General features: G+C 45.1%; 2 protein-coding genes and 1 pseudogene across 37 annotated transcripts in view; 1 reads left to right on the plus strand and 2 right to left on the minus strand.

Moving 5' to 3' along the window:
• Positions 1–12,461, minus strand: part of UBE2D4 (ubiquitin conjugating enzyme E2 D4) — a 28,005-nt gene extending 15,544 nt beyond the window's left edge. For 8 of the 21 annotated variants that reach the window (XM_065542064.2, XM_074035174.1, XM_045387665.3 and 5 more), the window contains exon 1: positions 11,947–12,068. Coding sequence is in view for 5 of the 21 variants with exons in the window: in XM_074035168.1 (XP_073891269.1) it covers positions 11,947–11,970 (24 nt within the window). In the remaining 16 variants the exon portion in view is untranslated. Of the gene's footprint in view, positions 1–10,368; positions 10,475–11,537; positions 11,739–11,946; positions 12,069–12,384 lie in introns of those variants that run through there. The other 13 variants (XM_074035175.1, XM_015447489.4, XM_005549705.5 and 10 more) reach the window with 3 other exon arrangements.
• Positions 11,777–22,785, plus strand: part of URGCP (upregulator of cell proliferation) — a 48,079-nt gene continuing 37,070 nt past the window's right edge. For all 16 annotated transcript variants that reach the window (XM_065542050.2, XM_074035150.1, XM_074035147.1 and 13 more), the window contains exon 1: positions 11,777–12,370. The gene's annotated coding sequence lies outside the window, so the exon portion shown is untranslated. The remainder of the gene's footprint in view (positions 12,371–22,785) is intronic.
• LOC102133122 (tubulin gamma-1 chain pseudogene) lies at positions 18,402–19,772 on the minus strand (annotated as a pseudogene).

Raw genomic sequence — 22,785 nt, forward strand, 5'->3', positions numbered from 1 at the left:
ATACATTAGGAAATTGAATTGTAAAGAGATGAAGTTACCTACTCAAGGTACACAGCTGGAAGAGGGCAGGCAAGAAGTCAGTCACACGTAGCTCTGCCTTACCTCCAAGCCTAGCCTCCCACCTCCTCAGGTAGAAGACATCCCTAGGCCCCCAGGTGCTGAGGATATGGAAGGAAAGCAGACCAGAAGAGAGTTCTGGGAGAAGGATAGGTGCCAGGTTTTACTACTAGGCTAATGAATTAATGTATGGAAGCAGTTAGCACCAAGGAAGCGCTCATCTCTCTACTGTGCCTCCCCAACCACCATCCCAATCACCCCAGTCACCACTGGTTATGTGGTAAGTCCTAGGGCTCTGAATGTGGAGACTTTGGCACTTGAGCCAAAGTCTAACACTGCACCAGTGGGGATCGGGGATTATACCACAACTAGATTCCCTTTATGGGAAACCATCTCTGAATTAAGCCAAACACTGTCCTATCTACACAAACTCTCCTGATTTGACCATATGTCTCTGGACACGCTGATCATTTCAGTAACCACCTCTGGCCATCCTGCATTTATCCCCTTCACTTCAAATTTAATCAGCCAAGATGGAAGTATTAACATCACAGAAGCCAACAAATGCTACAAATCAGGGCCATGTTTTCTCCCCGAGGGTTGATCTTTAAACATCTACCAGTATACCACTGGCCAATTCTAATAGTATCTAATATATCTGAACCCATTTCCTCATAAGTAAAATGAATTATACTTGGAAAGCACTCAGGAAGCAGCATTAGGAGTGGTCAAAAAAGAATTTAACTTGGGAACAACTGAGGTCATGCAAGGGGACCGAGGACAGGCTCAGAAATGCAAGCGCTACAGAAATCTCTGTGGAACAGTTCCTTTTTGCTTACCTCTCTGCTATGTGCCCCTCAGCACCTCCACTATCATGGTGCAGGGGAATTGTTTACATTCATTGCGATACTGCATGGATAAATGAGCTCTATGATAGAACTGTTAAGGCAAATCCTGAAGAGGTTACATGAAGAGCCAGGGGCAGGAAAAGCCAGCAGTACAGACCAATTCCCTCTACCTCACAAGGTTTTCCCACACCTCTATGCTTTTGCACTGCCAGTACGCAGAATCCATGGCCCCTTTAGAGGTGTGATCAACAGTTACACCCACACTTAATGATCCCTGAAAGGCCGTGTGTGGATCCCCATTGATAGACTCCAACCAGCACCCAGGAGTTTTGAATGCTAACTGGCATTTCAAGGAAGAATGGTGTGACTTGAAAGAAACTAGTCCACTCACACATCGAATTCCTGTGTTCACCTCACAGGGTTAGAAGACTCAGGTCTGAGTCCGAGCTCCATCACTGAGGAAATCACTTTCACCTCTTTGGGCCTCAGTATAATTATCTGTTAAGCTGTAATCAACTTGCCTGCCAACTTGCCGGCACTATTGTATGGCTACAAATTTTGCATGTAAGTTTTTAATGTATATAATGTAAGCAAGAGCAACTAGTAAATATCATGACAATAGTGGTATAGAGAATGCCACAATTAGTATTATAAAAAGGGAGAGGAATAAGTAGAATATATATATATTTCTAGAAGAATACTTCGACACTGGTTGCCCCTCCAGGAGGGGAATTGGATGGCTAGGGACAGTCTTGGGTGGGAGACTTTTCCCTGTATATCCTTTGCACCTTTTGAACCATAGGAATTTATTATCAAATCATTAAATGTATAAATATTTTATTTATTGTAAAGGATTAAGTAGGTTAAGTTTATATAGTAATTACTATTACAAGTAACAATGATAGAAGTTGAGAAGTTCCAAAAAAGAGAAAGTAAGTTAAAGTATTGAATATTAGTAGAGAAGAGTTAAGCAAACCATGCTACACACCCAGTTATTTCTTAACTGTGTTCCATCAACTCCAAGACTCCATCCTTTGTAAGACACAATTTTACTTTACATACAATTGGGGGGGGGGGCGGGGGCGGGGAACATGCTGGCAAATAAGCTAACACCAAATGCTTTCTTTGCACATAAACTTTAATTTTACTTAAAAATTACTTTTATTAGACTGTGTACAGTGGTTCACACCTGTAATCCCAGCACTTTGGGAGGCTGAGGTAGGCAGATCACTTGAGGTCAGGAGCTCGAGACCAGCTTGGCCAACACTGTGAAACCTTGTCTCTACTAAAAATACAAAACTTAGCTGGGCATGGTGGCACGTGGCTATAACCAGCTATTCAGGAGGCTGAGGCACAAGAATCGCTTTACAGGGTGATGCCATGGGCAGGGCGGAGTGTCTGGGGTCTTTTGAGAGCCTCCAATCCCCAACAGTTTTGCAGAACACTGATATCTATGGACTCTAAAATGGACTTCATTTAAAGAAACCCACAGACCATTAATGGACAAAAACATGAATCAATATGTATTGTGGCATTCCAATCCTAGCACTGTGGAAGAGCATTAAGTACAATGTTTTTGAAGACCATGGCCTATCATCATTATGCATTCAAGATCTGAGTTTGAATAACCTCATCAAGACTTAGATCTTCTTCAAAAGCTTCAAGTCTCATTTGCATTAAAGCTCTCCATTGAACCCTCTCACAAAAGTACAAGCTTAAAGGGAGTAAAATCTATTAATACATTCCATTTGATATCCCTTCTTCTGACTTCTCTTCAATTTCCTTGGCCTCTGGGGCTTTTTATATTGCTTATGTTCCTTTAGAGCCAAAGTGACAGTGCTTTCCAAAAAAAGTGTGTTCTGTGGCCATAAGTTTACACTGATAGAGAAGTATAAATTTAGCATGATGAATTTAGAATTAGGTCTTTTATGGTATTCTGTAAAAAGCTGAATTAACAATAAGAAAATGAGGATGAAGCAGTAAAAATATTTTGGGTTAGATTATACTCTCAGAAGCTATGTGGTTTAGAGAAAAGGGCCTCCAACCTAAAAGTTAATAGTTACTATTTTGTCTCTGCCTTGTACTAGGTATATGGTAACCGAGAAAGTCACTTAACCTCTCTGAATCTTAACTTCATTATCTATAAAGTGTAGCTGATATTTTCCCCTCCCTACCTCACAGGGTCCTTGTGAGGAACAAGTGAAACAATGTACAAAAAGAAATATAAAATGTATAGTACAGACAAAGGGTCCTGTTACATAGTTGCAAATCATTCCCTCAGATCTTGGGCCTAGGAAGGTAGGTGATTTAAGCTCATTGAAAGCATGTCCAGGCTGGATACATGGTAACAAGGCTATGTTACATTTTTTTTTCTCTGAGTTGAGTACCTAAAATACCACATGGGCTAATTCTAAGAAGGAGCACCAATATCTATTTTCCTATAATTATAGCTTAGCATTGTTAATGCTCTAGAGCAGTTATGCATTGTAACATATTAGTGATTTGTGAAATATTTTTACTAAAACGTGACCAGCATTTTTCTTTAAATGAAAGAATGTAGAACATTTCACAATGCATCCCACATGATAAAGAGCAAAATAAATTTTTTTAGTTATATGTACATATGTGTGTGTGAGAATGTGTGTGTACTTGGTCATTAAATAAAAAGTATTTTTTCTTCCTGTGGGGGGGGAAAAAAAAAGAATTGCTTTAGCCCCGGAAGGCTGAGGTTGCAGTGAGCCGAGATTGCTCCTGTGTGACACAGTGAGACTCTGTTTCAAAAAATTAAAAAATTAAAATTACTCTCATCAAAAGAATTCTTTTAGGCTTAGACATAGCTTTGTGTGCTTCTTTTTAAGTATCATTCATGCATCCAAAAAAAAAAAAAAAAGGAAAAACAAGTGAAATAAATAAACTGGTTTGTTCAGGTATTCCCAAAGTTTCTTCCCATTCAGAGCCCAACACTGAGTCATTGATGTCTACACAATATCATCCTCTGTGTCTTCTAAAACAATGGTAATGTGGCAATTCTTAGAGTCCTCTACTACTGTTTCTGGAGTTTTCTTTCAAGACATCAATACTTATTCTGCAAAGGCCCATGATACACAATCTATTTGCACGTATTCCAGCCAAAAAAAAAAAAAAAAAAAAAAATGACCCAGCCTTACCAAGTTGAGGGTAGGTGGTACCTTCCTTTCTCGGGCTATGAAGAGTTTGGTTGCTCGACATAGAATTAGGAAATTCCAGTCCTTCCTCCAACAACAAATATTTGCTTCACTAGTATGAAATTTACTCTTCACTGTCCTGTTTCTGTGCCTGTGTTCATGAAAGCTTTTCTTTTCAGTGCTAAATCACACTATCTTTTTGAAAATATTTTTAAAACAATTGAACTCAACAAATACAGTACCAGCAATGCACTTACCTCATAATGAACTGCCATGATCCAGTTTACTCATACAGATAGTGACAACTAAGTGAAGGTAACCGGCTGACAGCTATTGTAAGAAGCATCCCAATTTTAGAGATGTGAACATTTGAAAAAATATTCATCTTGAAGTAGATGAATACAGCATTATCTTACTTCCAAGTTCTCTTTATTTATTTTTATTTTTATTTTTTATTTTTTTGAGACCGGGTCTCACTCTGTTGCCCAGGCTGGAGTGCACTGGCACCATCTCGGCTCACTGCAACCTCTGCCTACCAGGTTCAAGTGTTTCACCCTCCAGAGTAGCTGGGATTGATTACAGGTACGCATCACCATGCCCGGCTAATTTTTGTATTTGTAGTAGAGATGAGTTTCACCATGCTGGCCAGGCTGGTCTTGAACTCCTGACCTCAAGCAATCCTCCTGCCTCAGCCTCCCAAAGTGTTGGGATTACAGGTGTGAGCCACCACACCCAGCCCCAAGTTTCTTTAAAGAGTAATTACTATCTTTATAATCAGAAGTTAAACTTTTTTTTGAGAAACTAAACCAAGTATTATGCAGCCACTGAAAATTCGTTTTTAAAGACTACAGAACAACAGGAGAAAATGTCATGATACAACATTAAAGGAAAAGGGCAAGAAAAAAGCAGAGTATAAAATTTGATGTACTACATGATGACAACAATCTGAAACATATACACATCAAAGGCACTGAAAAAAATCCACAAAAATGTGAACCACAATTATATGAATGGGTAGAGAATATATATACATATATATTTCTAGAAGACTACTTTAACATTTGTTGCCCCCAGGAGGGGAACTGCATGGCACACATTCCAGCAAGAAAAAAAATGACCCACTTTAGATGACTAGAGACGACTTTTTTAAAAACTGAATTTTGGGAGTATTTTCCAAATTTTCTTTAATTTTCTTTCTTTTTTTTTGGGGGGGGGGACAGGCAGGATTTTGCTCTGTCACACAGGCTGGAGTGCAGTGGCACCATCTCGGTTCAATGCAACCTCCATCTCCTGGGTTCAAGCGATTCTTATGCCTCAGTCTCCCGAGTAGCTGGGATTACACGCACATACCACTATGCCCGACTAATGTTTGTATATTTAGGAGAGACAGGGTTTTGCCATGTTGGCCAGGCTTGTCTCAAACTCCTGGCCTCAACTGATCCATCAGCCTCAGCCTCCCAAAGTGCTGAGATTACAGGCATGAGCCACCCTGCTCAGCCAGGTATTTTCCAAATTTTCTTTAAAGTACATGTATTGCAAAGTATATGTGTTAAATATGTATTGATATAATAGTTTGGATCTGTGTTCCCACCCAAAACTCTTGTCAAATGGTAATCTCCAATGTTGAGGGTGAGGCCTGGGGGCAAGTGATTGGTTTAGTATCATCCACTTGGTATTATCCTCTTCTCACAAGATCTGATTGTTTAAAAGTGTGTCATGGGCCGGGCGCAGTGGTTCACACCTGTAATCCCAGCACTTTGGGAGCCCAAGGTGGGCAGATCACAAGGTCAGGAGATCAAGACCATCCTGGCTAACATGGTGAAACCCCATCTCTACTAAGAATACAAAAAATTAGCCAGGCGTGGTGGCAGGCGCCTGTAGTCCCAGCTATTAGGGGAGGCTGAGGCCAGAGAATGGCGTGAACCCAGGAGGCGGGGCTTGCAGTGAGCCAAGGTCACACCACTGCACTCCAGCCTGGGCGGCAGAGCAAGACTCTGTCTCAAAAAAAAAAAAAAAAAAAAAAAAAATGTGTCATGGCCGGTCATGGTGGCTCATGCTTGTAATCCCAGCACTTCAGGAGGCCCAAGTGGGTGGATCGCTTGAGCTCAGGAGTTCAAGACCAGCCTGGGCAACATGGCAAAACCCCATCTCTACTAAAAAGACAAAAAAAAGTAGTCAGGTGTGGTGGCACACACTATAATTCCAGTTACTCCAGAGGCTGAGACATGAGAATCACTTGAACCAGAGACATGCGAATCACTTGAGCCAGGGAGACAGAGGCTGCAGTGAGCAGAAATTGCACCACTACACTCCAGCCTGGGTGACAGAGACCCTGTCTCAAAAATAAATAAATAAATAAATAAAAGTGTGGAGAATCTCCCCTTGTTTTCTCTCTTGCTCCTATTCTGCCCATGTAACATGCCTGCTCTGCTCCCTGTTTGCCTTCTACCGTGAGTGTAAGTGTCCCCTCCTCTGAGGCAGAGCAGACACTAGTGCCATGCTTCTCATACAGCCTGTGGAACTGTGAGCCAATTAAAACTCTTTTCTTTCTAAATTATCTCATCTCAGGTTTTTTTTTTTTTTTTTTTGACATAGGGTCTCACTCTGTCACCCAGGTTGGAGTGCAGGGGCATGATATTGGCTCACTGCAACCTCCACTTCCCAGGCTCAAGCAATCCTTCCACCTCAGTCACCTGAGTAGCTGGGAACATAGGCACACACTACCAACTATGTCTGTCTAACTTTTTGTACTTTTGGTAGAGCTGGGGTTTTGCCATGTTGCCCAGGCTGGTCTTGAACTCCTGAGCTCAGGCCATTCACCTGCCTTAGCCTCCCAAAGTGCTAGGATTATAGGCATGAGCCACCTCATCCGGCCTTCAGCTTCTTTCTTTCTTTCTTTCTTTTTTTGAGACAGAGTCTTACTCTATTGCCCAGGCTGGAGTGCAGTGGCATGATCTCAGCTCACTGCAACCTCTGCCTCCCGGGTTCAAGCAATTCTCCTGCCTCAGCCTCCCACGTAGCCAGGATTATAGGCGCCTGCCACCACACCCAGCTAATTTTTGTATTTTTAGTAGATATGGGGTTTCACCATGTTGACCAGGACCTGACCTCAGATGAGCTGTCTGCCTTGGCCTCCCAAAATGCTGGGATTACGGACATAAGCCACTGTGTCCAGCCAGGTATTTCCTAATAGCAATGTAAGAATGGACTAATACACATATCAAAGAGAAAAAAAAAAAAAAATTAAAAAATTGAACTGGCCGGGCGCGGTGGCTCAAGCCTGTAATCCCAGCACTTTGGGAGGCCGAGGCGGGCGGATCACAAGGTCAGGAGATCGAGACCACAGTGAAACCCCGTCTCTACTAAAAATACAAAAAATTAGCCGGGCGCGGTGGCGGGCGCCTGTAGTCCCAGCTACTCAGGAGGCTGAGGCAGGAGAATGGCGGGAACCCGGGAGGCGGAGCTTGCAGTGAGCCGAGATCGCACCACTGCACTCCAGCCTGGGCAACAGCGTGAGACTCCGTCTCAAAAAAAAAAAAAAAAAAAAAAAATTGAACTGCTGTCACATACAACCCTGTCATACCTGCAATCCTAGCACTTTGGGAGGCTGAGGTGGGAGGATTGCATGAGCCTAGGAGTTTGAAACCAGCCTTGGCAACGTGGTGAAATCCGCTCTCTACAAAAATCTTTAAATTAGCCAGATGTGGTGGCAGGCACCTGTAGTCCCAGCTACTGGGAAAGCTAAGTGGGAGGACTGCTTGAACCCAGGAGGTCAAGGCTACAGTGAGCTATGATTAAGCCACTGCACTCCAGCCTGGGTAACAGAGCAAGACCCTGTCTCAAAAACTAACTAACTAACTAACTAAACTAGCTAAATAAATAAAAAGTGCATCTAAAAACATTCAATTTGAAACATTCATTTGAAAACATATTTTTAAAGGGTTGAAGTTGGTTAGAAAGAGCTGTGGATTGGAAACTTAAAGGGGCAGCTGGTAGACACCACACACCTGGCTCAGGCTCGCATATTGCTGGCTACCTGCTCAGCACCCATCCGCCTTCCTCCTTTCCGAAGGACTCCTGTTCTGAAGGACTCCTGGTCAACTCACTCTCAGCTCCAGGTCTAAGGGTAACCAGACTCCTTGCCACTCATTGGTTTAGGAATGAGCATGAGACATAATTCATAACAAGGCAAAGGAAAAAAAAAAAAAACATCTGCTGGGCTTTCTGAGAACATTCTCATCAGTTCTTCTGGAAGCAATTGTCTCTATTACTCCCAGATGTCCAGCAGGTTGTGTGTCCCAGAGCCATTCAGCCCAGAGTGACACAGAAACAGACCAGGAGAGGGGGACTGAGTTGCTCCCAAGGTCCTGCCACAGGACCTCCAATTCCATGCACAAGGGCAGCTCAGCTTCTGTCACTTGCAGCTAAGACATCCTAACTAGTGGTGGCCCAATGGTGCTATCTCACCACTGCAGGCTTGACACACTTTTAAAGTTATATTTCCTACAGTTCTGTTATTTTCCCCAGGACTTGCAGGGCAAATTATGTGCATGTGAAAACGTAGGGTCTCTAGTTCAATAATTATTAAGAATTTCCTGATGGTGACAGCAGAGCATAAAACCAAAGGCAGAGCCCATCCAAGCCTGGGGCCCTGTGAGACTGAATGCATCACACACACATGAAGCCAGTCCTGACCTTGATTCTTGTTTTGTTTTTGTTTTAAGACAGGGTCTCACTCTGGTTGCCCAGGCTGGAGTGCAGTGGTGAGGCTCACTACAGTCTTGACCTCCCAGGCTCAGGTGATTCTCCCACCTTAGCCTCCTGAGTAGCTGGGATTACAGATGTGTGTCACTGCGCTCAGCTAATTTTTTTTTTTTTTAATTTACTTTTATTTTTTTTAGACGGAGTCTCGCTCTGTCACCCAGGCTGGAGTGCAGTGGTGCAATCTCAGCTCACTGCAACCTCCACCCTCCGGGTTCAAGCAATTCTCCTGCCTCAGCCTCTGGAGTAGTTGGGGTTACAGGCGTGCACCACCACGCCTGGCTAATTTTTTTGTATTTTTATTACAGAGGGGTTTCAGTACATAGGTCAGGCTGGTCTCAAACTCCTGACCTTAAATGATCCACCCATCTTGGTCTTCCAAAGTGCTGTGATTACAGGCATGAGCCACCTCGCCTGGCCATTTTTTAATTTTTAGTGGAGATGGAATTTTGCTGTGTTGCCCAGTTGGTCTCAAACTCCTGGACTCAAGCAATCCACCCGCCTTGGCCTCCCAGAGTGCTGGGATATAGGTATGGGCCACTGCACCCAGCCTGTCCTTGATTCTTATCAAGGAAAAGTTCTCCCTGGCCTTATGACTTCAGTTACCTTGGATCTATAGTTGACATTTCATGCTCAAGGTCCAAACTTGTTTTTCCAAACCCTTCCTTTTATAAATCTTATCAGCCTATACATTTGAATATGTAGGCTCAAACCTTTACTCCTTAATCTCTCCTACCCTCCTCCCTGCCTTCAAAACTTCTGATTCCCCATCCTAGATAATAACACCACCATCTACTAAGTGACCCATTTTGTACACCTCCTTGTTTCACTTTCACCACGTCCTCTCCTCAAGTCCTGTCAATTCCACTTCTGTGATGTGGTCCAGGCACTGCTTTGTGACCCATTTTGTACACCTCCTTGTTTCACTTTCACCACATCCTCTCCTCAAGTCCTGTCAATTCCACTTCTGTAATGTGGTCCAGGCACTGCTTTGGCCTAGCATCCATTCCATGGTCATTAATTTGGGCAAAGCCTCTGCTGAATCTTCACAACAGCCTCTAGTCTCCCTCTGTCCCACTTTAGGCCACACTGCCGCCAGAAGGATCTTTTTATAACACAGATCTCAGCACGTCATTCACCTGCTTCAAAGCCCTAGGATGACAGATGACCCCTTTCAGAGAATAACTCATCAAAATTATCTCTCTTTTGGACAGCTATTTAAAAAGAAGAGTCATACTCTCAGAGATCCTGTTATTCCACCTCTGGCAATCAAACCCAGTAATGTGAATTAAGGAAAAGGCTCACTGTACAATGATGGTTGATCTGGTTTGGATATTTGTCCCCTCCAAATCTCATGCTGAAATGTGATCGCCAGTGTTGGAGGCGGGGCCTGGTGGGAGGTGTCTGGGTCATGGGGGCAGATTCCTCATGAATGGCTTGGTAGCCCCCCAACAATAATCTGTGAGTGCTCACTCTATTAGTTCATGCGAGATCTGGGTGTTTAAAAGAGCTGGCATCTCTCTCGCTCCCTTTCTTACCAGGTGACACGCCTGCTTCTCCTTTGCTTTCCGCCATGATTGTAAGCTTCCTGAGGCCTCACTAGAAGCAGATGCTGGCACTATGCTTCTTGTACAGCCTGCAGAACTGAGAGCCAAATAAACCTCTTTTCTTTATTAATTACTCAGCCTCAGATATTCCTTTATAGCAAACAAAACAGCCTAATACAAAGTTCATAACAGCAAATAGTGAAGAATTTTGAACAACAGCAGCTAACTCATATTGAGTGCTTGGTATACAGCAAGCATGTGCTAAACACATTTCATAGCATTTAATTCTCGAAACAACTCTGTAAACATGTAGGACTGGGAGGCTAGGAATGATTAAGTGCCTTACCCAAGGTCCCACTATAAGTGACCTCACATTCTCTAACCCAGGTCTGACACCCAAGTTCATACTTTTACCTACTACAGTTTTACCTACTACAGGTAATGACTAAATAAGTCACTAGTCATGTACTTGTGGAAAGTTAATGTTAAAAATTAGTTACAGAACTGGACATGGTGTCTCACGTTGTAATCCCACCACTTTAGGAGGTAGAGGCAAGAGGATCGCTTAAGCCCAGGAGTATGAGACCAGCCTGGGCAACATAGTGAGACACTGTCTCTACAAAAAATAAACAATTGGCTGGGCATGGTGGCATGTAGTCCCCGCTACCCAGGAAGCTTAGGAGGGAGGATCACTTGAACCCGGACGGTTGAGGCTGCAGTGAGCCATGATTGTGCCACTGTACTCCAGCCTGGGCGACAGAGCAAGACTGTCTCAAAAAAAAAAAAAAAGTTATAAATACTACTTCACAACATGCTTACATTTACTATTATGTGAATAAGTGGAATACAAAATGCAGGATAATTGTTTTAAATATAGAAAAAACTGAACATAGGTATGCTAAAATGTTAACAAATAGTAAAGTGATAGGATTAGAAATACTTCTTTCTTCTACTGTTGTGCATTTTCCAAATCCTAGTGAATGCATTAAACCTTCATGGACTCCCTCTTACCTACAGGATAAAAATCAGTTATTTCAGCACTGCCCCTAAGGACCACCCGAGTCCACACCATCTGCCCTTCAGCTTCTCCCCTATCCTGTCAGTCCTCCAGGCCTCGTGGTCTCCCCATTGCCGGGAAAGCCTTTTTCCCTCTTCCCCACCTGCCGAGTTCCTACTCATCGCTTAGGACCCAGCTTCATCCTGGATACCCTTCTGGATACCCTTCTGGATACCCATCCAGCCCTTCTGGATACCCTAGAGGAGCAAGCTTGCCTTACTCCGGGGACCCAGCAACCCGCTGTCCAGGAGCCTGCAGGTGGCCCCACGGCGCCCCGCCAGCGTGACGCAGCCCACGTGGTCACGGCCCGGCCCCGCCCCGCGCTCGCGCAATCCCCTTCTCAGGCTGCGTTAGCTTTTCAGGCTGCGCGGGTGGCTGTTCGGCCACCTTCCTAGGCAGGTGTATCCGCGACTTGCGGAGCCTTTGTCACCTTTCACTTCACGGCAGCGGCGCCCCGCCCACACCTCGACGCTTCGGACACCCAAAGAGTCGGAGGGTGGGAAAGTGCGTACCTTCTGGATCCGCTTTAGCGCCATCCTACCCCGCTGCCGGGGACCCGGGCGGCCCGGCCAGGGCTGCCTGAGGCGGCCCGCTGCCGGGTCAGCCGCCACCGAGCTGCACGCCGGGAGCCGCCGCCTGCGCTTGCGCGCGCGGGGAACTGTGGGGCCGTCGTCGCCGCGTGCAGAGCGTCCTGGCGCGGCCGAGGGGAAGCCGCGGGGCTGCCCCGGTTACGCTGGCCACCCGCACCCGGTCCTGTGGCTTCGACCACTGGTCAGCAAGGCCCCGGAGAGGCCAGCGAAGAGGAGGGGCTCGTTGGCTTTACCAGACGCGCGGAGCACCCTCAAGGTGCCAAACGCTCGCTTGCTCCCTGTTCCTACATCCTGGGCGTCTTCTCAGGCTGTCATATAACTCCTGAGAATAGTGGTTCTTAACTCTGTAAGTATACATACCCTTGTACGCCTTATGGCTGGATGCGTTACAGCCATTTCCATGTAGATGTCTGTGCATACGTGCACACGCACAACTCTCCGCAGTTTTGGAGATCTCCGTGTTCAGTCGTACCTCACGTGATCTTGCACTGCCAATGTTGAGAACCAATGCCTTAGACTATGCATCACCCAAACTTAATTAGCTGTCTCCTTCCTGTTTTCCTAAGACTTGGCAGGCGTGTAGGTCAGAGTTGTTTAAACTGAGGGTTATGAACTATTTAGTGTGTCACGAAATCAATTTAATAGGTTGCAACCAACATTTGAAAAAAAAAAGCCAGACGAAGTGGCTCACGCCTACAATCCCAGCACTTTGGGAGGCTGAGGCAGGCGGATCACTTGAGGTCAGGAGTTCGAGACCAGCCTGGCCAACATGGTGAAACCCCGTCTGTACTAAAAATACAGAAATTAGCTGGGCATAGTAACGTATGCCTGTAATCCTAGCTACTTGAGAGGCTACTTGAGAATCACTTGAACCCAGGAGGCAGAGGTTGCAGTGAGCTGAGATCGCGCCACTGCACTCCAGCCTGGGCAACAGAGTGAGACTGTGTCTCAAAAATAATAAAAAATAAAAATAAAAAAGAGAAAAAAATGTCAGTGCCTTTCACACAGTGAAGGTAAGAATTGTGGAAGTTTTGTTGCTGTGTATATGTAGATGATATTTAATCTTCAGACTGAGACATGTTTGAGCATGAAAGTGGCTCTTAATATAATTACTCTGGGACCAAAGCCATAATTTAGGATTGTCTCCAGCCAGCCAGGACACATGGTCACCTCTATGTTTGTACTTAGGAAACAAAATGTATTATAGACATTTCAATGGTTGCCCAGCTTTGTCCCTGGCTTTCATGCTCCTATTCCCCCAATCTGTCCTCCACACAACTTCATAAACTGTCTGAAATATAAAGCTTACCACACTGCATCCTTACCCAGAACTCTTCAAGGAAGCCCAGTGGCCTATAGCATCACATTCACTGTCATTCAGGGGCCTTCAAAATCCAGGATCTTCAGCCAGGCACAGTGACTCACTGTGGCAAAGTGCCTGTAATCCCAGCACTTTGGGAGATTGAGGTGGGTGGATCCCTTAGTCCAGGAGTTCTAGACCATCCCTGGGCAACATGGTGAAACCCCGTCTCTACAAAAAATACAAAACTTAGCTGGGCATGGTGGTGTGCGCCTGTAGTCCCAGCTACTTGGGAGGCTGAGGTGGGAGGATCACTTGAGCCCGAGAGATCAAGGCTGCAGTGAGTTGTGATGGCACCACTGCACTCCAGGCTGGGAGACAGAGCAAGACCCAGTCTCAAAAAAACAAAAACTCAAAACAAAATCAAGTATCCTCCAGCTTTACCTTCTCCTTCCTACCTCCAGCCCACCTGACTATCAAGTGTTTCCATCACCACAGCATCTACATTCCTTGACTAGAGCATTCACCTTCCAAAGCCAGCTCAAGCATCACCCATTGAACGGCCCAGGTCAAGCGCTTCCCCTTGGTGTCAAACATTTACAACAGAAATTTTTGTTAGTCCATGGGCCATCCATCCTCCTACATTATTGACATGGCCTTCCCTCCCCATAAAACAAGTGATTCTAGATTTTATAAATGTTTATATATTTATGTAAGAACATATAAATGATTATTTATGTGCTAAGAATATATATGGTGGTTTTGATGTGTCAAATCTCAAAAAGTATTTTTGGATGGTAGGTTTACTAATGTGTTAATTTCTAAAATTTCTACAGAGAATTTGCATCATTTGTATAATTCAGGAAAAAAACACAGGATAGAAAATGAAAAATTCTGTTTCTACTCCCTGTTGATAGTTTAGTGAATGGTTTTCTAAACTTTTTAGTATGCTTATATGTAATGTTTCATTTTCAACATTGAAATAATTTTAGATGTACAGAAATGTTGCAAGAATAATACACAATTGGTCAGGTGCAGTGGCTTATGCCTGTAATCACAGCACTTTGGGAGGTCGAGGCGGGTGAATTGCTTGAGGCCAGGAGTTCAAGCTTAGCCTGGCCAACATGGTGAGACCCCATCTCTACAAAAAATACAAAATTTAGCCAGGTGTGGTGGCATGTACCTGTAGTCCCAGCTACTTGGGAGGCTCAGGCACAAGAATTGTTTAAACCCAGGAGGCAGAGGTTGCAGTGAGCTGAGATTGCACCACTGCACTTCAACCTGGGCAATGGTGAGACTGTGTCTCAAGAAAAAAAAAAAAAGAATAATACACAGAAGATTTTTAAATGGATAATTTTGACTACATGAAAGTTTAAAACTTTTGTCAAACAACACCAACTAGAAACCAAAAAGACAGCACACAGAATGTGAGACAATGTTTGAAATAATAATATCTCACTACAGTCTAAGATCCAGAATATATTAAGAATATTTAGAACTCAATAAAAAAGACTAATAACCCAATTAAAAACTGGGCAAAAGATGTGAATAGAAATTTCTTCAAAGAAGATACTCAACTGGGCAATAAGCACATTTTAAAAAATCAGGCTGGGTGTGGTGGCTGAGGCCTGTAATCTCAACACTTTGGGAAGCTGAGGTTGGAGGATTGTTTGAGGCCAGGAGTTTGAGACCAGATTGGGCAACATAGCGAACCGCTGACTACAGAAAAATTTAAAAGTTAGCCAAATGTGGTGGTGTGCATCTGAGGGCCCAGCTACTCAGGAGGTTGAGGTGTGATTATTGCTTGATTCCAGGAATTTGAGGCTGCAGGGAGCTATGATTGAGCCACTGTACGTCAGCCCAGGAGACAGAGCAAGACCCTGTCTCTTTAAAAACAAACAAAAAAAAGGCTGGGCACAGTGGCTCACGCCTGTAATCCCAGCACTTTGGGAGGCTGAGGAAGGCGGATCATGAGGTCAGGAGTTTGAGACCAACCTGGCCAATATGGTGAAACCCCATCTCTACTAAAAATACAAAAATCAGCTAGGCATGGTGGTGCATGCCTGTAATCTCAGCTACTTGGGAGGCTGAAGCAGAAGAATCGCTTGAACCTGGGAGACAGAGGTTGCAATGAGCCGAGATTGTGCCACTGCACTTCAGTGACCTGGGCAACAGAGCAAGACTCCTTCTTAAAAAAAAAAAAAAAAAGAGGCCTGGTGTGTTGGTTTACATCTATAATCCCAGCAGTTTGGGTGACTATCTGTGGTGGGAGGATCACCTGACCCAGGAGTTCAGGACCAGCTTGGGCAACATGGCAAGACCCCATCTCTACAAGAAAATTTTTTTTTTCTTCACCAAAAGCAGATACTTAAAAACATTGTAAGAATTAGTAGAGCACAGTGGCGCATGCCTGTAGTCCCAGCTATGATTGCTTGGGCCTAGGAGGTTGAGGTTGCTGTGAGCCCCATTCACGCTACAGCATTCCAGCCTGGGAAACAGAGCAAGACCCTGTCTCAAGAAAATAATAATCATTAGACATAAGGGAAGTATAAATCAAAGCCATAATGAGATACCACTTCACACCCTCTAGGATGGCTGTAATTAAAGGGACAGACGACAAGTGTTGACAAAGATGTGGAGAAGTTGGAACCCTCATACATTCTGGTGGACTATAAAATGGTAGTCATTTTTGGAAAACAGTTTAGCAGTTCCTCAGAAAGTTAAGTGATGCCAAGTATGGTGGCTCACGCCTGTAATCCCAGTACTTTGGGAGGCCAAGGCAGGTGGAGCACCTGAGGTCAGGAGTTCAAGACCAGCCTGGCCAACATGGTGAAACCCTGTCTCTACTAAAAATACAAAAATTATCCAAGTGATGGTGCATCCCTGTAATCCCAAGTATTTGGGAGGCTGAGGCAGAATCTCTTGAACCCAGGAGGTGGAGGTTGCAGGGAGCCGAGATCGCGCCATTGCACTCCAGCCTGGGTGAGAGAGTGAGACCACCTCTCAAAACACAAACAAACAAACAAACAAACAAAAATGGAAATTAGCTGGGCATGGTAGCCTGCACCTGTAATCCCAGCTACTTGGGAAGCTAAGGCAGGAGAATAGCTTGAACCTGGGAGGTGGAGGTTGCAGTGAACCGAGATCGTGCCACTGCATTCCAACCTGGGCGACAGAGTGAGACTCCATCTCAAAAAAAAAAAAAAAGAAAAAGAAAAAGAAAACCTTGTTGTGCTTTTATTTCAATGCTGAATTATTTACAGAAAAACAGATAATACCCTTTTGAATTTAGTGTTCACACACAGAATTTCTTTTGCAAGAAACCTTCCATAACTTGTTTTAAACCTTTAGCTGTATCTTATCTAATTGAAAATAATCCTTTAGCCCTAGACAAAAATTTCCATGTCCATTCCTCTTAGAACATTTTACTGAGATTATATGATTAATGGTTATTTGCTAAGATTAAGAGCCTTACTAAGTCCCTTACCAAAGTCCTGGGCCTTGCCAAGTTGTAAAGTAGGCAAGTTGAACAGTTCTCAAAGTCAAAAGAAGCAGTTTATAACTGTAAAACATTTAGCAAACCTAATATCTGTCCCGTATAATTTAGACCACCTGTCTCCATTTTAACAACAACATTTGCATTTTACCAGTAATCTTTAAGACTGTTTTTATTTCTCAAGGATTAAAGTCACACGAACTAAAAGGCATTACAGCTTTTATTTTCCCTTCAAAAATATTTGATCGAAGCACTTATTTTCCTTTAGGCCAATTAATTAGATCTCTCTTTTTTTTTTTTTTTTGGTTTTTTTGTTTTTTTGTTTTTTTGTTTTTTTGAGACGGAGTCTCGCTCTTGTCGCCCAGGCTGGAGTGCAGTGGCGCAATCACGGCTCACTGCAAGCTCCATCTCCTGGGTCCACACCATTCTCCTGTCTCAGCCTCCCAAGTAGCTGGGATTACAGGCACCTGCCACCATGCCTGGCTAATTTTTTGTATATTTAGTAGAGGTGGGTTTCACTGTATTAGCCAGGATGGTCTCGATCTCCTGACCTTGTGATCCGCCTGCCTCGGCCTCCCAAAGTGCTAGGATTACAGACGTGAGCCACCGTGCCTGGCCTAGAGCTCTCTTTTTTTATAGACATCACACACAACACATGTATAGACAAACAGAAGCAGATCCAGTAGTTACAAGATTTTCTGTTCACCAATCTCCTAATTGGACTATTGGCCTCGAGTGGGGCCCTTTAAGAGCAGGGCTAGAAAAGCATGCAGTTTCCAGGGCCCAATAAACAGGGATAGATAGAAGACAAAAACAGATTTTGAGGGGGACCTATCCGCTTTTAATTGCTGGGTTTTTATGAGAAAAACAGAGGTTTCTCCCAAAATGGCATGCATGGCACCTTTTCTGTTCTTCTCAAGGAGTCCCAGGCTATCAGAAATTATTTTAGGGCACCTCATGTGTGCATTAAGGGTAGCAAGACAAAGCGGAGAAAAGGAATTCAGTCAACTGGGAAAAAAAATCTTTTTCCAGAAAAACAAGACCAAAGAAGAGAAAAACATAAAGGTTTAAAAAATATTCACTTTTTTTGTTGTTTTTGAAACAGTCTCGCTCTGTTGCCCAGGCTGGAGTACAATGGTGCGATCTTGGCTCACTGCAACCTCCGCCTCCCAGGTTCAAACGATTCACCTGCCTCAGCCTCCTGAGTAGCTAGGACTACAGGCAAGTGCCACCACACCCAGCTAATTTTTCTTGTATTTTTAGAAGAGACAGGGTTTCACCATGTTGGCCAGGCTAGTCTTGAACTCATGACCTCAGGTGATCTGCCCACTTCAGCCTCCCAAAGTGCTGGGATTGCCGGTGTGAGTCACTGCACTCGCCCCAGATATCCACTTTAAAAAAAAAAATTTATATCCAGTGCTTTATTAAAGATAAACAGTCTTGTAAGAGAAGTAATGTGTTCGCAGGCCAACAGAGAATGCATGTATATGAGAAAGAGATGTGTGAGGTCCCTGATCTGTGCTCGAAGGGAGTGGGCAGTCAGGCAGGGCCTTGGCCAAACAGTAAGGCAGATGAGGGTCCCTATCCTGGGGGACTCACTGCTCCTGGGTGCCCCAGGAGATGTAATCTGGCCGTGTGGCCATGTGGTACTCATCCATGAGCTGCTGCACAATCTCCCTGGATGTGTCCATCTCATCAAAGTTGTCCTTGAACATGTCCTCCTTGCGAAACGGCTCCAGGAAGGCCTCCCTCTTCCGCAGCTTGTCATATTGGTGACAGGTTCTCTCGAAGAGTGAGGAGATGCTGGTGTGGTTGGCCATCATGAGCCCACTGACCCGGTGGGCCAAGGGCAGGTAAGGAGACTTCCTCGACAGGGCCATCTGGATGCTGGTGGGGCCCCACAGGATAAAGTTGGCCAACTTCCGTTTCCGGATCCTCTGCAGGTTCTTGTGGACCTGGGTGGGGTTCACGTCTCCCTGGATCGTGTTGAGGATGGTGATGTAGGAGTGGTTGGTGTGGCGGTCTCGGCCTGTGGACACCATCACATTCTTGGGCTGCAGCAGCTACGTCATGACATCCAGGACCGTGATCTTCCTCACACTGGCCACCGACTGGTCCATAGTTAGCAGGGTGTAGCCGGTCATGAGAAAGTGGAGCCATGGTGTGGGAATGAGTGAGGCGATGAGGCTGATGAGGTCATTGTTCATGTAGCCGGGGTAGTGCAGGGTGAAGGTGCTGGCTGACATGATGGTGGACACCAGCTGGTTGGTCTGAGAGAAGGATGGGTTCTGGATATTCAGAGGGTCTATGGCAATCTGGTTCAGGGCTGTGTTGTGCAGCACCACCACACAGTCTGCATTCTGCATCAGCCTCTTGAGTGTGAGGAGTGAATTATAAAGCTGGATCACCACGTCGCTTATCTCGTCCTGGTTGAGAAACACTGAGTATGTCTGCACCAGCTTCTTAGGATACCTATCATTCAGCCATTCTAAGAGGTAGGAGCCGAAGTCAGAGCCTGTCCCCCGAGCAGTGGACTGACACAGCACACAGCCATCTAGATTGTCACTACCATCTGCCTCTCAGTCTATGATGTTAAAAATGTCCTCATGGAGCTTCTCTCTCTGGGAGAATCTGCTGGCTCAGTTGTTGCCAGCTCCTCCTCCATGCTCCAACAGGTAGATGTTCTCTGGGTTGTAGAGCTTGGGATAGGGGGAGTTGAGGATGGAGTGGATCACCCGGGGCTCCAGGTCCAGCAGCACGGCCCAGGGGATATAGTGCTCATCTTCTGCCTGTTAGAAAAAGATGTCCTTGTGGTCAGTGCCCTTGATGGCGAACTCCTCTACAGTACCCTCGGGGCTGATACCATGCTCAGTGCACAGCTGTTTCCAGAACTTGAACCCAATCTGATTGCCGCACTGGCCCAACTGTAGGGTGATGATTTCCCTCGGCATCACTCCTCAGGTGCCGGCGTTGCAGCCGCTCCCACCCGCAATGCCACTGCATGCCAGCCCCCCAGATATCCACTTTTAGTTAAGCCGAACTCTCTTTAAGAAAATCCTATTTTGGGGTCTGGGTGCGGTGGCTTATGCCTGTAATCCTAGCACTTCGGGAGGCCGAAGTGGGCAGATCACTTGAGGTCAGGAGTTCAAGACCAGCCTGGCCAACATGGTGAAACCCCATCTCTACTAAAAATACAGAAATTAGCTGGAAATCACTTGAACCCGGGAGGCGGAGGTTGCAGTAAGCCAAGATCGTGCCACTGCACTGTAGCCTGGGCAAGAGAGCAAGACTCCATCTCAAAAAAAAAAAAACAACCCTTTTTTTTTTTTTGAGCTCTATTGCCCAGGCTGGAGTGCAGTGGTGTGATCGCCACTCACCGAAACCTCTACTTTTTGGGTTCAAGTGATTCTCCTGCGTCAACGTCCTGAGTAGCTGGGATTACAAGCACCTACCACCATGCCCAACTATTTTTTGTAGTTTTAGTAGAGACAGGGTTTCGCCATGTTGCCCAGGATGGTCTAGAACTCCTGACCTCAAATGATCCACTTGCCTCAGCCTCCCAAAGTGCTGGGATTACAGGCGTGAGCCACTGCACCCAGCTCTGTTTTTGTTTTGTTTTGTTTTGTTGTTTGAGACGGTCTTGCTCTGTCACCCAGGCTGGAGTACAGGGCACAATCATGGCTCACTGCAGCCTCAACCTCCTGGATTCAACCAATCTTCCCTCCTCAGCTTCCTGGGTAGCTGGGACTACATGCCACCATGCCCAGTCAATTTTTTATTTTTTGTAGAGACAGGGTCTCACTATGTTGCTGGAATATAGGCATGAGCCACCACACCTGGTCAAGAAAATTCTTTTAAATCCTTTATTACCCAACAACATTAGCCATGCCAAACAGCCAATATTTCTGGCTTTTGAACATTACCAAAGATAACCTCCCAGGTGTTCAGAGAAAGGAAAATTTAAGGTGGTTCATGAAGGGGAAGAGAATCAACAAATGATAAAGGACACAAAGATATCAAACCAGAAAGGACTCATTCCCTAAGCCAGGATTGAACCCGGGCCACCACTGTAAAATGGCAGAAGCTAAAACAAAGCACTGCCATGTGGTTACAGGTCACACTTCCAAGGACGTAAAACCAGATGGAGGCCTGCAGCAAAGTTTGCCACTGGCCAGCTTGCTGGGCTTGCTTCAACAACAGGCCTACGGAGTCCTAGACCCACATCCCATCCCAAGGTACCCCTCTTTCTGACAGAACTATACAGAGAGACATGCAGAGCACACCAGATTGGCTACAGCTTAAGGCCAACCTCACAAATCCTTTTTTATTAATTAAAACTTTACAGATAATATAAACAGTGATCCTTATTCCCTTTCTAGTTTGTACAGGGAGAGAGAGGTCAAAATCCTGACTGGTTTAAAAACAAAAAAACAAAAAAACTCCTACCCTTTTGCTGACATGTCAGGCTTCTGGGTTCCCTCCCTGCTAAGCTCAATTCCAAGCCAACCAGTTAAGGTTTAGGAAATTAACTTCTCCCAGTTTGGAGGATACATCCCAGGAGATCATCCTGCAGCATGGGAACACAATCGCCCACCTGTAAAGAGAGGACAGAGGAGGAGAAAGGAATAAGAAGGCATTTATTTAAAGGAGCCCCAGGACTCAAGATGCATTTGAAAGATGTATGGCTACTCATCTAGAAAGAGGGGAGCAAGGCATCCCTGGTTCCTTTCTCTTCCTAGCAAATACCCAGGGTACGTGAGGGAGAGAAAGCGAGGCATCCCTCTTTCTTTTGTCCTTATATCCCTGAGTCCTGGCAACCATGACAGGATGCCTCCCATGGGTGTCAAAGTGGCTTTCACCCATGTTAAGTGGGAGTGGGGTAGAGAGTGGGATTATCTTATCTTACCCCTATATGCCCTATCTCCTCTGCTGTCAATAGTCTTTGCATTCCCTATACCTCATTGATGCCTTGAATACTAGCATAACCTTTATCCATGAAATGAGGCTTAGTTTAATCGGCAGAAATTAGTCATGCTCACCTGCACTGTGCCTTTTAACTTCTGTTGTCATCTGACTCTGGATCCCTCAGATCCAGTTTTCTTTCCTAGGGCTTCGACCCAAAGCTTGGAATTGAGTTTGGGTCAAAATAACTTCCTCAGGATGTTGCACAGACTCCTTATCATAAGCTGAATGCTAAGGTCAAGCTGTGGAATTGAGTCCTTCTCCAACAAGGAAAAGAAAAGGGTGTCTTGGGAGTTGGGATCCTAGCCGAGTAAAACATCTTCTAAAAGGAAAAAAGCCTCTAGCATAGAGAAGCCCCCTCTACTTGCAGGGCTGTGTTATCAGGTTGGTACAAAAGCAATCACAGTCCTCGCCATTCTAAGTAATAGCAAAAACTGCAACTACTTTTGCACCATTGTACTCCTGGCCTGGTGGAGAAAAGGAAAAGAAAAACAGCGTAAATGCAGGGCTGTGTTAACTACTGACAGGATGGAGAAAAGAAAAAGATGCGCGGGGAACAAACCTCTTATTCTTATGCAAATGAGCTTCTCCAACAGGAAACTTTTTTTTTGAGATGGAGTTTCGCTCTTGTTGCCCAGGCTGGAGTGCAGTGGCACAATCTCAGCTCACTCCAACCTCTGCCTCCCAGGTTCAAGTGATTCTCCTGCCTCAGCCTTCTGAGTAGCTGAGATTACAGGTGGATGCCACCATGCCCGGCTAATTTTTGTATTTTTAGTAGAGATGGGGTTTCACCATGTTGGCCAGGCTAGTCTCAAACTCCTGACCTCAGGTGATCTGCCTGCCTCAGCCTCCCAAAGTACTGCAATTAAAAGTTTCTCGGCTGGGTGCAATGGCTTTTAATTGCTGTTTCTACCCTGGGGTTTGGACTGAGCTGGACCTCTCAGCCAGAGGAGGGGAAGACTCCATGGTATGTGGCGTGGAACACTGGACAGACAGCTGCATG

This window comes from Macaca fascicularis, chromosome 3 (assembly GCF_037993035.2).
Source record: "Macaca fascicularis isolate 582-1 chromosome 3, T2T-MFA8v1.1".
Taxonomy (NCBI): Eukaryota; Metazoa; Chordata; class Mammalia; order Primates; family Cercopithecidae; genus Macaca; species Macaca fascicularis.